General features: G+C 40.3%; 1 protein-coding gene across 30 annotated transcripts in view; it reads right to left on the bottom strand.

Annotated features, from left to right (window-relative positions):
* Nucleotides 1-17922, bottom strand: part of add1 (adducin 1 (alpha)) — a 46922-nt gene extending 29000 nt beyond the window's left edge. For all 30 annotated transcript variants that reach the window (XM_037752037.1, XM_037752055.1, XM_037752056.1 and 27 more), the window contains exons 1-2: nt 17763-17922; nt 965-1173 (exon numbers count right to left, since the gene is read on the bottom strand). In XM_037752037.1, coding sequence (XP_037607965.1) covers nt 965-1159 — 195 coding nt within the window. In that variant the 5' untranslated portion in view covers nt 1160-1173; nt 17763-17922. The remainder of the gene's footprint in view (nt 1-964; nt 1174-17762) is intronic.

Here is a 17922-nt window from a genome sequence, read left to right as displayed (position 1 = left end):
TATTTATCACACGATTATTCATTGATTTTAGCGACAACATATTTTTATTGCGAGAGAGCTGGGAAGAGAGATGTACAGGTCGGAGTGTTCCGCAGGCATGTCTTGCTTTGCTGACGCGTATCTCCACATCCTTATCTGCTCCTCCGTCTGTGCTGATGTTGCTTCTCAGTTAGACAAATTCTGCCACATTTTCTAGGGGGTTGCTCCTTGATATTTATTGCTTGATGGGATTTAGTGTTGATCCTCATGACCTTGGTCTTTCCAACGTTGACCACGAGGCCTATAGCTGTTTGCTATGTTCATGTAATTTGTTTGTCTTCAGTTGCATTTGTGTGTGTGTGTGTGTGTGTGTGTGTGTGTGTGTGTGTGTGTGTGTGTGTGTTCCTGAGATCAGTGCCAAGTCATCTGCAAAAATCAAGGTCTTCCAATTGTGTGAAGGGTGTCCACTGTAATCCCGTCCTTTGGCCATCCACTGACTTTTTTCATGGTCCAATCGATGGCAACAAGAAAGAGCAGGGGGGGGACAGAAGACAGCCTTGACGTGCTCCTGTTTTTATGTGGAGGGTGTCTGTCACACCCTCACAGTGTCTGTGATTGCGATTAATATTGGATTAATTGTGCAGCCCTAGTATCAACAGGACGTAAGGTTGAGACAGAAAACACTGCTGACTTGAGCTTCACAAAGTCAAAACACCACTCTGGGCTCTTTTTTCCAACACATCAGTGCTTTCCACACATACAATAGGCCTTTAAACAGAGCCGTTCTCTGTCCTGAGTATTCAACTGGCAACAGACACACTGTTGATGGGGAATAAACTGGATCCATCATGTGATGTTGAGAAGACTGCTGCCTTTACACACATTTTAACATGCTGGTTGTGGCAGTGTGAGCAGAGTATTTTGTCAGTAAATGTAGTGTATGCTATAAAATATTAATATATTTATAGCGTCTGTTAACACTGACCGGGCTCTGTAGGATCATGGAGACCCTCTTCCTCTGCTCCATCATGTTGAAGTCCTGCCGCAGGTCGGGCGCCATGTTTCTCTCCCTCTGGTACTCCGGGCTGCTCTCGTCCACGCGGTCGAAGTACCGCTCCTTGTGGGGGGCTGTGGTGGGAGGGGGGGCCGTCACCACGCCGGCACCTGAGTCGCCGTTCATCCTGGACTGGCCTCCTGTACAGGGAGTGATGAGAGTTAACTTTTTAAACCTTTTCCTTTCAGTTTAAAACAAATAGGTAATGCACACGCACACGCACACGCACACATATCTGTTTTTAAATTTTTTCCCTAGAATCAAAACTTGTCTGTGGGGACGGGGGGCTGGATGAACACCAGGTTTTATATAATGCTGTCACTAATAAAAAATGTAAATTCATTTTAACGCCATTCATTTCTTTAATGCATTAACGCAACTTGCGATTTTTAGGTTGTAGAGGGCTCCGTTTTATAGCTAGAGTGAAAATACTGGCATCATGTGAAACTAGAAGACCTAATGAATCCATCGGTACCAACCATGGCCATTTTCAAAGGGGTCCTTTTGACCTCTGTCCTGAAGATATGTGAATGAAAATGGGTGCATTAGAGACTGTAAGAATTATAATCTGTTACGGCAGCAGCGGATGACGTCCTCAAATGTGTTGGGTTTTTTTTCTTAAAGAATTACTCAAACTGATTAATCAATCATTAAAATAGTTGGTGATTAATAATAGCTGAGAACTAATCAATTAATTGTTGAAGCTCTAAACTTTTTATATATAATTATAAATGGCTTTTTTTTAATGTATAGTAAATTAATTAATAAATATCAATAATAAAGGTTTCCCCCGGTAAGATGAGGAAATGAGCATCGCCAGTCATTAGACCAGAAAGCTAATCACACGGAACCACACTCTCCTCTACTTCCTTTCAGGGTCAGGTGACCACTCTCCCCAGCTGAGATGGGCTTTCATTGATTTCCACAACGTGTTTCCTGGAATCACAACACCCCTGAACTGTCAAGGCTGAGCAACGGAAAGTAAAACAAAAACTGGAACTATAGTCACAGGTCTCTTGAAAAACATTAGAAGTCTGAATTATCACTCGGGAACTTCTAATGTGTGTAGTGGACATAACTATTTCTGTATACTGTATGTTTGGGATTCAACATTTAGCTCAAACATTATCACGTGTCTCCTTCAAGTGACAACAACAGTGACGGTTTTAGAGACAGAAAGAGGAAAAGAGAGACAGATTTCCTATTGATCCGTGTCCATCCAGCTGGCTGGGTGTATGTGAGGATCTCCGCCTGTCTGTCACAGCCCAGACTACTCGAGGCCTGACTCTGAAGGACACAGACAGACTTACGAGGGCTGGGTAAATGTGTGTGTGCAGGCATGCGTGGGTAATGTGGGGTCGCTCTGGCAGAAACCGATGCGGCCCATTAGCCGGCATCAATACAAATGTTCAGCCAAAACTACCATGACAACTGCAGACCAAAGTCGAAGCATCCAGTATCACACTGAGAGCTGGCAGAGCCCCCCACCCTCTCTGATTATCTCTCTCTTTTATTGCTGTTCTGAGATTTTACACAATATCACATCTCAGGTCACCTGCTCCAATCAAGGTTTCTGTGTTTTCAAGCTGTTTGGCTAATTTCTAGGCCAACAATGTGTTGTCCATTTTCACCTCATAAACACATCAAAATGAAGGGAGATGATCACAATATAACATGTTGTAGAGAGAAAGCTGAAGTTGGTCTTTTTAGACTGCTTATTGTAACAAAATGGACCACAGATAACTGCACTCTGTGTTTGGAAAAAGTGAAAACGGCATTTAAAGAAAGTTTTTTCTGCTTTTCATCTACAATTTATTAGTAATTACCTTCAAATAAATATAGTCAATTCATTTATGGTATAAAAGAAGAAAGAAAGTTCAAGCCAACTCGTGAACTCCACTTTACTAGTCATGAGTTGACATGGTCGTGCTACTTTGCTAAGCTAGGCTAGTTTCCTTTTAGCAGGACTGGTTTAGCTGCTTTTATTTGCCATAACCATATTTAGCGACTACCTTATTTATGTATATAAATAAACTAAAGCCCCAAGATATTAATTCATCATAATTGATACATTTCAAATACAGGAAACAGTAAGTAGATTTAGCTGTAGCCGAGGCTAGCTGTGGCTATCTCACGAGATATCGAGTTAGTTAGCTTTAACTGGATTTGTCACTCTCGACTCTTTGACTGTTTATTTGGTGATTTGTTGTGTTTTGTAAAACTAGTAACCACAAATAACACGCTGTTTTTAACAATTTATAGCATCAAATTATGTATTTTAAAACAAATGTCAACAAGTCAGATTGTGGTCTTAACTAGGGCTGAAAGATTTCAAAAGAATATCTAATTGCAACTATTTTGACCGATATTACGATTGCGATATGATTTACGATATCAGAGGGAATGATCATTTTACATCATTATTCTCATTTCCATTGAAAAACAATCAAAATGATTATGGTGTGATTTTTGAGCACAATGTGTACCAAATAAAGATGTCTTCTTAGGTCTGTAGAATAGGATGTGTATGCCACACAAAAATGGCATTTTGACACATTTCACTTTTTACTGCATTTTCTGTATCCTCCTATCAAAGGGTCATTCTGCATTAACTTTCTAACATCTCTAATATTATTTATTGAGACACATATTAAAATGAAATACTCTACAAACCCTTACACCTTCTATGTGTGAAGATAATTCCAAACTGTGTCCAGAGAGGAGGTAGTTGGGTTCGAGACTCACACGCCTTTTATAACAACATTCACCCCCGATTTCATAAAACCAAATCCTTTGTCGTCTCCTCTCTGCTGTTTTCCTTTAATTATAACTACTGTCTTAAACTGCAATTACCAAAGAAACAAAATGAGAATCACAAGCTGTACACTCTCTCTGCAAAGATTCAGGAGGGAAAACGGTTGTTTTGTCTGACTCGTGTGATTAGGACATCGGTTATTGACAGAAGAATAAGGACATCAGCAGCTCAGCTGCCAAATACTCTCATTAGGGAGAAAGAGAGTCGCTGGCCTGTCATTAATACAAATGTGTCACTGTGCACTGCAAAAATCAGCTCAGATTGGTTTGTTGCTGGAAAATGTTGGCAACAGCAGCGTGATGCACATCAAAACCTGCCACATAAACACTCAAAAATAGCCTTAAAACTAATATACTGATAGATATAGGCCGAGTTATAACACTTCAAAGAATACATGACACACTGCAGTCTCTGCAGCCCTTCCAAGACCGGCCCATGTCAGCCCGGTTTATAGGAAGATGGTCTTAATGCTTCGAGATTGCTAGTCTGATCTCATCCACTTTGCTCTGACTTGTTTATGCTGCGTTTGCTGCCTGTTGTTCATGTTGGTGTTTATTGCTACGAAGGGAACGTCTGCTGACAATGGGATAACTGAAAGAAGTGACAAAACAAAAGTGTTTAGAGAGAATATACTTGTTCACAAATCCATTTTTAGCACCAACTAAAAGCAGAATTCAGGCTTGACATCAACGCTCCGCACTAAAAGCACTGCAGGAATCGTGTTGTAGGATCCTTTTCGATTGCCTCGAGGCTGCCGTCAGTCCAACACTGCAGTGCACACAGCCACAAAAATCTGCTAACACCTGCAAATACAGGATGAATGAACCGTAAGTAGCACTCAAACTGCATGACGGAGCAAGATAGAAGAGGAGCAGCAGGAGGAGATAAGATGATACGCAGAAACACCAGTCAGGTCCGCAAATTTCATGGTAATTAGTTGATAATTAGTTGATAATTAACAAGTAACCTATTAGAAATTTCTTTGGAATTACTGCCAGATTACCCCAATATTTACCTCAAAATGTATCAACACTTACTTTATTATAAACATGATTTAATAATTATATGTTAAAATAGCATATAATGGTTAAAATAGGGCCCCTTGGCTTGAGAAGGGGCTGCACTTCATCGGAGGTGGAAAACTAATAGAAGACACTTCTGATCAGGAACAAATTCACCATTGTGTGACTTATTGTCTCCACAAATGTAACCTGGTAGCTAATGTCATGATTCAGGGAGTTCTTCAGGAAATTTCAAAGAAGTTATTTGCTAATTATTATCTATTTATCAGCAGACATGGAAATAAAGCATATCAATTAACTTTGTATTCTTTACCTGGAAATGTATTAGATAAATGATCAACTTTTTATTACTGCTTATTGGGAAATAGTGGAATATAATTATTAAATAATGTTTATAATAGATATAAAATAATAATAAAAATAATAAAAGTCCAGAGTCAAGTCCCAAGTCAAGACAGCCAAACAAAGTCATTTTTGAGGTAAATATTGTGGTAATTTGGCAGCAGTTCAAAAGAAATTTCAAATAGGTTACTTCACCTATTCACCCAATTACCGTGAAATTTGTGGACCTGTAAAATGAAGTGTTACCGAAACACCTCTGTAGCTTTCAAACATTCTCCTGTTTTCTGCTCTCTGTCAGTATAGTCACCTCGATGTCAAAGTAAACAAAGCAAGGAGAGGTTAAAAAGGGACATCTCATTTCATGCTGCGCTCTGTCTTCCCACAAATGTTATCTGAATTACTCCAGCTGTGAAATACTAGTCCCAATACTAGTCTCTGTGATGCTAAAACAAACATCCAGATGTTTATTTCTTGTGAACTACGCAGCATTAACAGCGGCAGTAGATGCAGGAAGCTTCCTCCCGTCTGTGCACTATGTTGTCATCTCACAACCACCCGCGCCCCCGCCTCGCCAGACCCCCTACTTCTCATCTCTCCTCGGATATGTAGGTGCATGGGGGATCGGCTGCTAGCCTCCACTCCTGTTAAAAGAGTGCAATCGCTATGGAAACCAAACACATCACCATGGAAACACGGGACAGCCTTTTAAAGATTGCCGTTATGTAAGACCAGCTGTAGGCCAACATCACGCTGCAAAGCTAGTCAGTGTCACAGGGCGCACACCTTTAAACTAATGTGTTACTCATTTTACGTTAGATTTCAAGTCGGTGTCTTATTCAGGGACGTCTAGAAACACAACATACATTGAATTAATAGTAGCATTTGTTTTAGATTAAGATGAAGTCAAGTTGGGAATTAAATACAACAGTATATATATATATATATATATATTTCTATAGAGCATTAGGACTGCCCCTTTTTAGACCATCAGTTGACAGTCGTCTGCATTTTGGTCTGAGTCGACTAAGATTTCTGTAGTTGATTAGTGATTTTTGATGCTTAAAGGTCCCATATTAGAAAAAAGTGAGATTTTTTTTAATTATAAAGCAGGCTTAAGTCCTATATAAATACTGTGAAAGTATCGAAACACTCAATCCACAGGGAAATACACAGCCCGTATGCAGAAACTCTGCATTTGAAACAAGCTGTCAGGATTTCTGTGCATTTGTGATGTCACAAATATACAATATTTAGACCCTTTACACAGATTTAAACATTCTAAATGTGTCCCAGTTTATTCCTGGTTGCAGTGTATGTGAACATCATGAGCTGACAGGAAGTGAACATGAACCCAAGCTGTTGCCTAGCAATGCAATTCTGTTGCAATTGTGTCGCAATTCCGTCGAAATGCGCTAAAACAGAGCGTTTAAGACAGAGGGTAAATACAGGGATATTCAGGCCGACAGTATGAGGAAAATAAAGGGGTTTTTGAACATTACAGCATGTAAACATGTTCTAGTAGAAACACAAAATACAAGTATGAACCTGAAAATGAGCACGATATGGGACCTTTAAATGACTTATATCAAAGAAACTCATGAGCACATCTCTGGTAAACACAAGATTTAATGTGGTGCTTTTCTGTGATTCTTCTTCGACAGAAGTCAACAAAAGCGTATCAGTATTAGTCGACTAAGAATTTCTTTGGTTGAGGACAGCCCTACATTGAACTAATTAAAAAAAAAAAAAAAATAACACGAGTTCCCAAGGTTACAATCTCATTGGAATTACATACCCATGTTATACTCACATCACATGGATTGAGTCTGATGTGCAGGGAAACTAAGATGTTTTACTGTTTTATAAATGCACGTGTTTGGTATCACAATGTTAACCAAAAACTCTACTCCGTTTGGAAACGGGTCAATGATGTGACAATTGTGTCCATATGGTTTTGTTAAATTCGAAATTCTTAAAAGTTGAAAATAAACTTCCAAATGACTTGCACACATTCTTGTTTTTGAGGACCTTGTCTAAAGTTTCTGATTTTAAATCCATTTTGAGAGAATATTTGAATGCCGATGTGGTGTAACCGTAAAAACTCTGAACCAAATAATTAATGCTAAAAAAGGTGAAATTCTCAACAAAAAAACAACCCATCAACTAGTTTGGAATAATCTTACATTGGAAGTATTTAATAGTAAATAAAAGTAATGGAGCACCATTGTTTTGAATATTATAATTAATAGGGCTGCCAAAGTTAACGTGATAATAACACGTTAACGCAAATTCGTTTTAACGCCACTAATTCTTTTAACGCATAAACGCAACTTGTAACTTTTAGGTTGCAGCGCGCTCATTTTTAAAGCTAGAGTGAAGATACTGACATTGTATGAAACTAGAAAAACCTGAGGAATCCATCGGTAACAACCATGGCATACTAGCTTGTCACGAAGGAGGTTAAGTAACGCTCTAGACTTATGCTAAATTTTGGCGAGGAAAAACTGGCATGGCCATTTTCAAAGGGGTCCCTTGACCTCTGACCTCAAGATATGTGAATGTAAATGGGTTCTATGGCTACTCACGAGTCTCCCCTTTACAGACATGCCCACTTTATGATGATCACATGCTGTTTGGGGCAAGTCATAGTCAAGTCAGCACACTGACACACTGACAGCTGTTGTTGCCTGTTGGGCTGCAGTTTGCCATGTTATGATTTGAGCATATTTTTTATGCTAAATGCAGTACCTGTGAGGGTTTCTAGACAATATCTGTCATTGATTTGTGTTGTTAATTAATACAATAATAAGTATATACATACATTTGCATAAAGCAGCATATTTGCCCTCTCCCATGTTTATAAGAGTAATGAATACTTGACAAATCTCCCTTGAAGGTACATTTTGAACAGATAAAAAATGTGAGATTAATTGCAACTAACTATGGACAATCATGCGATTAAATATTTCAATCGATTGACAGCCCTAATAATGAATCATGTCAGTCGAGTTAACTTCATGAAGTGTCATGGTGGTGTAAACACCATTCAAGGAGCCATTTTGTTAATATTGTTCAAGAAGACCATGTGACAGGAAACCACAGAGAAGGGCCCCTGATGGCCGTATAACTGCTGCATGCCAATGTTAGTAATGCTGTTTAAAATAGGAGATCATTTGACATTATTAAAGAGAGTAAGGTGGTCAGGTATGCAGGTTTGCATGTCAAATGGTATGATCCCAGGAACACATTGATCATTCATCATAATTATGAAAAAAAACAGCTACCCCAGGAGCATCTTGTGATCTCCCTAAAGACAGATTCACCCTGGCTCCATAACCGCACCCTATTAAATCATCCGTACTGGAACGTACCCTGTCCTCATAGAGTGGAACCATGGGTGTGCCTGAATTTGCAAACTCATGCGCATCACCATGCAAATGTTGGGGAATTTATAGCGGCCCTGACGGTAAGTATCTGGTCCTTTTACTGTATTGTCTTGTGGCAGCTGCCAATTCTCTGGTGCTTGCTGTTGTTTCCCTTTTCCCTGGTGTTTTTTTTGGTTGAGTTGCTGAGTGATTAGAAGGTTATTCAGTTCACCTGTTGCGCAGGGTGTGGGGACTGGCTCTTAAATGATAGTTGAGAGCAGCTTGGTGCATTCCCCTCTTGGCCAATCAGGGTGTAACGACGCCCTTTCTGTAGGGCTTAAAAGAGGAGGGAAACTGCACACCCAGTGTCATTCTGATCTCTCCTTCACTCAATGCAACATGTGTTATCAGCTTTACCAGAAACTCTGGTCTGTTTTGGGCCCTTTTGGGATTCTGTGATCTTTGTGTTTTGTTTGTTGAGAGTGTTGACTCTCCTAGTTGGGGAAACAAGTTAAGTGCCAACCAATTGGGTTACCTGCACTGGGACGTTTAGGTACTATTTGTGCAACGATCTGGCTTGCCTTACAATAGCCTAACGCCTGAAGGCTGTATTTTTGTATTCTATTCATTTGTTGATTTTCAATGAAACTCTTTATACCCATTTCTTTTAGTGTATTTTATTTGGGAAAACTTTAAAGGAGGGTAAAAGGAAAAACACAAACCAATATTTCAGTTTCCTTAATTGTTTGTTAATATAGAGGCATTTGTTCATTATTATTATTAAGAAGGCATTTTATTTTATATTATTATGTGGATGGGAACTGTTTTTCAGTCTTCTGACTGAACAACTAAAGTCTGGGGAACTCAGTACCGCCACAGTCTGGCCTGACTAGCACTCTGTGCCCTGCAGGTTTGGACAAAAAGAGCATATATGCTTAACCTAAGCAACAAAAGTGCCTGCAGGGAAGACTTAAGACACTACCGGTTTGCCGGTGTCCCGAGGGCCGCTAATACACAGAACATACAACAGCTTATGCACATCAAAGCTGCTATTTCTGCCTCCGTTTTCACTGTGGATGACCCTTAGACTGGATGCATCCGAGGGGGTTTCTCATCTCCAAGCAACAGGAAAATGTTGGAACGATGAATCAAGCATGCTTTTGTGTAAGAAATTAGAGAAGACATTTTGATTTGTCATTGTAAAGAATCAAGAGTTTTGGATTTGCTAACGCTACAGATATAAGCAAAGGAAACAGCAGCTTAAGGATGGAAAGAATGATTACAATACCTCCCCTCGGATACTACAAACCTCAGCTATACTATGGCTACATTCCAAATCCCATACTTTTTCTTTTTACCTCTAGTACACACTGCAGCTGCCCTTACACAGTACGTACTGTTGCATGCAGTATGAATACAATCGGTACAGTACATACTACTTCATCATAACATTGCGCCTTGAACTTTGACCCTCTTGCTCATATATCCGCTGCACAGAGGATTGTGGGTCAGAATAGCCAGAAGAGCATGCTGGCTAGCATACTACAAAATGTGACCGGATGTAGCAGAACATCCTGGTATTTTTGGCATGCTACATTTGACATACTAGTTGCGTCCGAAATTCCACACTAACATGCTGTTTAGCACGCTAAAACAGTATGTGAGATTTTTTTAGTGTGTCCGAAACCTCAATATGAAACCAATAGTTCCCCAACGGCATACTATTTCCGGTGAAATATTACAGTGTGCAAATGCTGGACACTACGGCAGCATAAATATCCCACAATGCAATGCAGTAGTGACGACGACGTTCATAACAGACGCTGACGGTAACATCAATAACGCTTCTCTTTTAATTGCAAGTATAAGATTCCACTTTGCTAGGCGTTATATACATTTTAAATTAATTCAGACTTTGATTCTAACAAACAGTCGTTTTGGTCACATGAGGTTGGCACGGGTTACCATGGTTACACGTCTCCAACCAGCAAGGGGGCTCTCAGGAAGTGACGACGTAAATTACTGCTCAGTACGTCTGAAAACATACATCTGTGTATATGTATGGATATGTAGTGCATAGTATGCGATCTTTTTCTGGTATACTAAATAGTATGGTAGTACTATACCCATACTATGATAGTATGGGTATTGGAACGCACAGTATGGCTTCGTCCGAAATTGCATACTATGCACTACATACCCAATAGGTGTACTATCTTTCAACATACTTTTGTGTGAATAAACAGTAGTATGTTTCTTTTTGGACGCACTGAACGTGTAACCACGGTAACCAGCGTGCCAACCTCATGTGACCAAAACAACGGTTTGTGAGAATCAAAGTCTGAATTAATTTAAAGTATATACCTGGCCTAGCTAAGTGGGATCTTATACTTACAGTTAGCGTTATTGATGTTACAGAGCTGTCTGTCAATGTCCATCATGACATGTCATTACTGCCGCATTGCATTGTGGGATATTTATTCTCAGGCAAAAAGCTCTTCTTAATCTTAAACCCATAACGTATGTGCTTACCATAACAATGTACACACAAAGAGGAAAAATCTACAGGATGCTGTTGCGTTAAACAAGTGATTGAATTTCCTCTATATGGTTGACTAAAGTGATGTTTTGAACTTACAGTGACACCACTCAATACAGATGGCAGAGATGTATATGTAGAGAAGGCTCTCTGCTCTCCCACGGTGGCTGGCTTTAAAGCGCTGTGTGTGTACTGTACATTGTGCATATATTATGTGTACCGTGCATATACTTTAATTTGATCATAATTCTCTTTTGAGAGGCGGAAGGAAGCCTGCACTAAACACACATCTTTTCAGCATGACTAAGCTCTCTGAAAAAAAAAAAGAAAGAAGCAAAAAGTTCCATTTATTTTGTTCCAAAAATATGCCAATCAAGCAATAGGCAGTGAAAAGATCATCATGGTGTGAAAAAAAAAAAGTCTTGCTGATCTTTCTGTAACAGTTTTAGTGTGTTAGTGTGTGTGTGTACAGTTGGTGTTTCGAGCAGTTTTCAGACATTTGAGAGTGAGAGAAGCACTCGGACAAGGCTCTTTATATCTCTGAGCTGGATGCCAGTCATTACTGGGGACGAAGAATCCACCAGCAACTGCTCTTCAGTGTGTGTGTGTGTGTGTGTGTGTGTGTGTGTGTGTGTGTAACAGACCCTAACTACTATGACTGGTAGGAATGCATTAGGTGTCATTTTAGCACTGTCCCATGTATGGTCTTGTGCACCAGACAGTAATTGACATACGCAGATAAGTCACAGGGTTATGGACAACAACACAGGAGCTAACAGCAGACAAACTAAAATACAGTGTTTAACAACATGAGGAGACAACGTGCACATTACTGACCTCGCTGTTCAAACCACATCACTTAAAAAGATACCGTTTGTAACTTCATATAAATCGGGTCGGTGTCCCATGCACTCGCTCGTGTGTGGCTACGCTGTTCCAACACAAACTACACGGAAGCACCAAATCTGCAAAGTTCTATCTAGTGAAGCCCGTCCTGCAAAACAGTGTCAACTATTCCTGCTCCAGCCCCCCAACCCTTTTTGCAGGGATCTGTACCAAACAAAGATGTTTTCTTAACCCTGTAGAATATGATATGTAGGCCAGGACATATCTGCAACACCACAATATCTCATTTTAAAAAATGGTATTTTGACACATACTGTATTTCCCCTTAACAAATATTGCACCTCCTGCGATTTGAAAATTGCAGTAGGTCATATAGTGATTTTGATAAAAAAAATGTCCATTAATTGTGCAGCCCTATACCACACTGCATGCACAAAAATGGCATTTCAATATTGTGTGCATGTTTCAGCTCTAAAGCATGGCATCTATCTGAGAACAAGAACAGCCAAAATCACATCTGATGTGGTGATTTTTCATGAGAAATTTTGGCCAAATTTTGCCTTTCCCATCTTTGACAAAGGAGCAATGTTGAATATGTGAGTTGTTTGTATTGGACCTGGTTAACTTAGTAAAGTCGTGCACAGCTGAATGCAACCAAAGCTCATTGTTTCACCCCATAATTATCTTTAATTATCCCACTCACTATATTACATTAAAGTGACAGTATGCAGAATATTTTTGGCATCATTGGGCAAAAATTGCATAATAACCTTTCCACCACCACCTCCAAATGTGGTCTGAGCGATCGGATCTCAATACGTCCTCAATGAGTCTTGCGTGCGTTCACACCTGAACTCAGAGCTGTCCACTTGTGATCCGATCACCGAGGACGCATGTTAATACCATGTCTGAACAGGGCCTATGAGAAAATGAGCCTACTTCTCTCTTGATTTATTACCTCAGTAAACATTGTAAACATGAGTTTATGGTCTCAGTCGCTAGTTCCAAGACTGCTTCAATACAGCATGATGTTCATTTAGAAAATGCTTTAGGGCGGGACTACCTTGGGATTGACAGGTTGCCACCACGGCGTTGTCCGGTCTGGGGGTTGTCTGTGTTTACGTCTTACAACTTTAACCCTTTCACAGTGTGTTTTCAGTTCATGAAAGTTAATTATAACCCTTTTGGTCGTCTAAAAATGTCTTATTCAGCGTTCGGTTGTACTTAGCTCCACCCTCTCGTGTCACTTCTGGTTGCAAATAACCAAGAAAGTGACGGGCAAAAACCAAGATAGCGACAGCCAAAAACCAAGATAGCGAGAGCCAAAAACCAAGATGGCAACAGCTAAAAAACAAGATGGCAACAGGCAAAATGCCAAACTTGAGGCTTCAAAATGGTAGTCCACAAACCAATGGGTGACGTCAGTGCCCGATCGCTACTGTGCATGTGCAACTCTCAACAGAGATGAGAAGGAAGCGAGATAGCTCGATCAAGCAAGTGAGTTACTACATCATTGATGTAGTGATGCACCGATCCGACTTTTTCAGTCCCATTACTGATAGTGATACCTGGGCTTTGAATATCTGCCGATACCGAGTACTGATCCGATACCAGTGTTTAATTAATAATCTGTATGCTTCACTGTGTGGAAGTGACTGGGATCATTCTTTTATGTGTAAGGCAACATTAGGCTTGATTTTAACTTTGGATAACAAAATGTAAGAAATAAATACATAGATATACATTTACTGAATTGTTATTTATTATTAAAATAATAAATAACCAACAACTTGGCAAAAAAAATCTTCAAAATTAACAGGAATTACAATTTAGGTGTAAACCTTTTTAATACAGCAACAAATTGGTCAAAACTTTAACAGGAATTAAATTTCCAGTCTATAATGCATATAGTATATAAACATAGAACTGAATTTAATAGATCGGCCCCATTGTTACCCATACCGGACCCAGCTATTCGAGTCAGTAACGACCTGATATCCGATCTCTATTTCCCTGGTAACACCTGAGGGTTTGCTAATACCTGGAACAATCATTACCATCGCATAAGGTTCTAATGAAATGAAAACGTTATCCACTACTCCAGTAAAAGTAGATGGCTCCATCGGACACGCGAGTTACTAGATTTACTAGCCCGACGTGGCTTTTTACTTGCCTCGAATTATCCTTTCAGTTGAGCCCTGCAGGCAGGCAAATGCTGTGTTGTGTTAGAGTGTGAGAACAGTGACTATGTGTTTATCTGGCTGTGTCATATGGGACAAAGTGGTGAGAGATTGCTCTCTGAAACAAAACACACCCCTCCCTGTACAGCTTCCTTACAAACTCTCAACCTAGTCTGTAGCTACCATCATGTTTGCATCTTAACAATCTTCTGCTGTAGATACACAGCCTTCAGTATGTTGACACTAGGGATGTTAATAATCAACCGTTTAACCGTAAACCGACATTAAGCATTTTAACCGATTAACGTTATCGGTTAAAGCTGGAGCCAGTGTTAAAGATACAGGAAGTTGGCTCCCGTCTATAGCTCGCTTGAGCGGAGGGGATGTAGCCTCGTAGCATTTATTGACCGACAGATAAACTGTACACACACTGTCTGCTACACCTACGTTCACAGCTATAACGCCACCGATAACACAGTCGGTTGGAAACTCGCTGAAGTTACGCCCCGCTGTCACAGACCGTATGTGTGTGGCTACAGCGGGCACGGAGCCACCGGCAACATTAGCAGCTGCTAATGTAGCACAAACACACACACTGTTTGTAGGGCAATCGTTAATCCGGACAGACAGAGTGTCGTTACGCCGGGCAGACACACAGCGGACAACCTGCTAAACTAAACTAAATGTGCGGTGGAGACTTTTACTGGGAAAGTGGCTACCTGCTAAATTAACGCTCCCGGACGGTGAAGTGGAGATAGTGAACGCAGCATACGCTCCCGTACGGGTGAACTGGGGACTCAGTTGTCTGTTGTCCTCATACACTGCAGCTGGCGCACCGCTGCTTGCGAGGCACAAATCTTGTCAAAATGAGCATCCCTAGTTGACACAGTGATCTCTGTTGTGTGAGGGAAAGTTCAAGAATGACCGTTTTCTCATCTTTAACTTAAAAAAAGTCTCCTGCTAAGTGATGGCATGTGGGGAGGAAGGAAGGAAAGAGTGCAATAGAGAGACTTGAAATGAGGAACACATTTTCAGCTGCAGTGCAGTCGGTGAAGGGTGTGGGCGTGGGGGAGTGGGAGTAAAACAAACACTCTATATATCTGGAGTGAGTGTGTGTGGATGTGTGTAATGTGTGGCCAACATGGAGCCGGACAGACAGAGCTAAGCTCCGTCCTCATCGGGGAGTTTCACTCATTCTAACAGAATTACCAAATCCAGGGAGTTACCTTCCTTTAACACACACACACACATTCTCACAGACATTTTGTCTTTGCTAATCTTCATACAGTATGAGGGGGAAGGGACATCTCTTAGAAAGAAGCCAGACACAGCGATAGCTTTATGTTCTCCAGTTTGGGGCGAAAAACAAACTGTTAAAAACTCGCAGATTATTATCACCTTTTAATCCTCCTACACACTTTTAGTGCTGCAGCTAACAATTATTTTCATTATTTATCAATCTGTAAATTATTTCTTCAATTACTCTACTCATGTTTAAGTCTATTAAATGTCAGAAAATAGTGAAAAATGGTCGTCACAAGTTCCCAGAGCCCAAGGTGATATTGTTTTGTCCGACCAACAGCCTAAAATTTGGAGGTAATCCTATTTACAACTAGAATGCCACTCGGAGAGCGCAGACCTCCGCCCCCCCTCTCCGTTCAGCTTGCGCCATCATCCACTTGTATTTTTGTTTCTGTTGAGATCAGCTGTACGTAGCGGAGCATCGTAAAACACTTCATTCAAACTGGACAGAAACTAAATAAAACTCACCTAAACCATTGTCGTTACTCTTTCCAACAATCACCAAGTGTGCTTTGGTCGAACTCAACTGTAATTTCACAGAATTTAATGTGAAAAAGCGCTGATTCTACAGTTGTTTCCCCCTCCCTCTACCCCCGCTCTCTCTCTGTCCCTCTCTCTGCAGGCAGAAGGAAAGAGGCAGGGTGACGCGTCATGAATGCATCATCAGTTATACTGCGCATGTCTTAAAGCCTGTGGTGTTAATGCACAGGCTGAGCAGAGTTATTAAAAAAAAATTCCCGAAGCCGGATCATGATCCAGATCGCCACCTAAATCGAATGGATTGTTCATTGTGCCACACCCCACCCCTCCAAAAAAATTAATTTAAATCCATCACAGACTTTTGGAGTAATCCTCCAAACGGACAAACCCACAAATCCAACGCCGGTGAAAACATAACCTCCTTCCTAGGCCTTCAGCCTTGGTGGAGGTAACTAGAATGGCACTCGGAGAGCACAGACGTCCGCGAATGTGCGTGACTTTAAAAACAGATCACAGCTCACAGCTGGCGGTACCGTGAGGTGGTCAGCCTATAATTATTAAAAACAGAGAAACACGGCAAATTATTACATCTGAGAAGCTTGAAGCAGCAAATATTTGGAATTTATATTATAATACTGTATATATAAAATATTAACATAAATAAGTTATGTACATATATAATCTATTTATTTATATTTTATTTTTATTTATTATCATACATTATTATTCTATTTATTTAGACTATTATTATATTACAATATATACAAAATATTAATACAAATAAATAATATACATTACATATATTATTTATTTACATTTTATTTTTTATTAAGCATTATTATTATTATCATCATCATCAAGTTCACAGAGCCCAAGGTGACATTGTTTTGTCCTACCAACAACCTAAAACTTGGAGGTAATCCTATTTACAACTATATAAAAGAAATGATAAAAGAGAAAAGCGGCAAATTATCACATCTGAGGAGCTTGAAGCAGCAAATATTTGGAATTTTTCCTTGTTGAGACATTTAGTGTCAAACCATTTATCAATTAATATCATGACATAGCTTTATTGTATTTTTGCACTACTAATGCACAGTTTATTACCATGCAATATCATTGTATACTGTATATTTGGAGTTAGGAGTATGGTCTAAGTACATTTCACTTAGAATTTCCCATTGGGATTAATAAAGTACTTTATCCGATGCAGACTGGCATCTTATACTGTGACAGGATGAGAAATGATGGGCTTCCAATTACAAAAAAAATAACGTGCACATTTTGTATTATTATGCAGGACACAGTGCCATCTGAACAACAGGAAACTGCTCCATCACCACCCAGCTCAATAATATCCTGCTCCAAAACACACGCCCAGAAACAGACAGAACACTCCGTATCGACCCGAGCAGCTCCTATTAAATAGCTCCAGTAACTGTAGCAGTAGCTAGTAACTGTGCTGCTAATGCACAATAATGCAACTACAGGCCTGCTCGGGCTGCAGCGGGCTAACCACACACACACACACACACACACACACACACACACACACAGGGCACTGAGCTGGACTGTTGTTGTTCAACACATGAAGCCGTCTGAGCTCAGGAGAGATCATTTAAATGCACTAAAACGCAGAAATAGTGGTGAGAAAACGTGCACAGCCGCGTCTCTGCAGACTGCACCGAGAAGACATGTTAGCAAAACACAGAGAGAGAGAGAGAGAGAGAGAGAGAGGTGGAGAGATACTGGAACACAACGAGACTGAGGAGCAAACATTAGAAACATGATAAACACACACCGGGACAACGAGCAGTACGGGTTACTCCCGAGCTTACCCTCTCTGTGATGAAGTGATGAAATGTGTAGACAGTGGTCGGTGGAAGCAGGACGGCGGGTTTCTCTCTCTCTGTTTATCCTCTACTAGCCTGCTGCTCTCAGAGAGGGTTTATCTCTCTGCGCTGCTCGTCCTCTCGTCGCTCCGCCCTGCCGCCATCA

The sequence above is a fragment of the Sebastes umbrosus genome, chromosome 19, assembly GCF_015220745.1.
Source record: "Sebastes umbrosus isolate fSebUmb1 chromosome 19, fSebUmb1.pri, whole genome shotgun sequence".
NCBI lineage: Eukaryota > Metazoa > Chordata > Actinopteri > Perciformes > Sebastidae > Sebastes > Sebastes umbrosus.
This window is presented reverse-complemented; position numbering and strand designations above follow the sequence as displayed.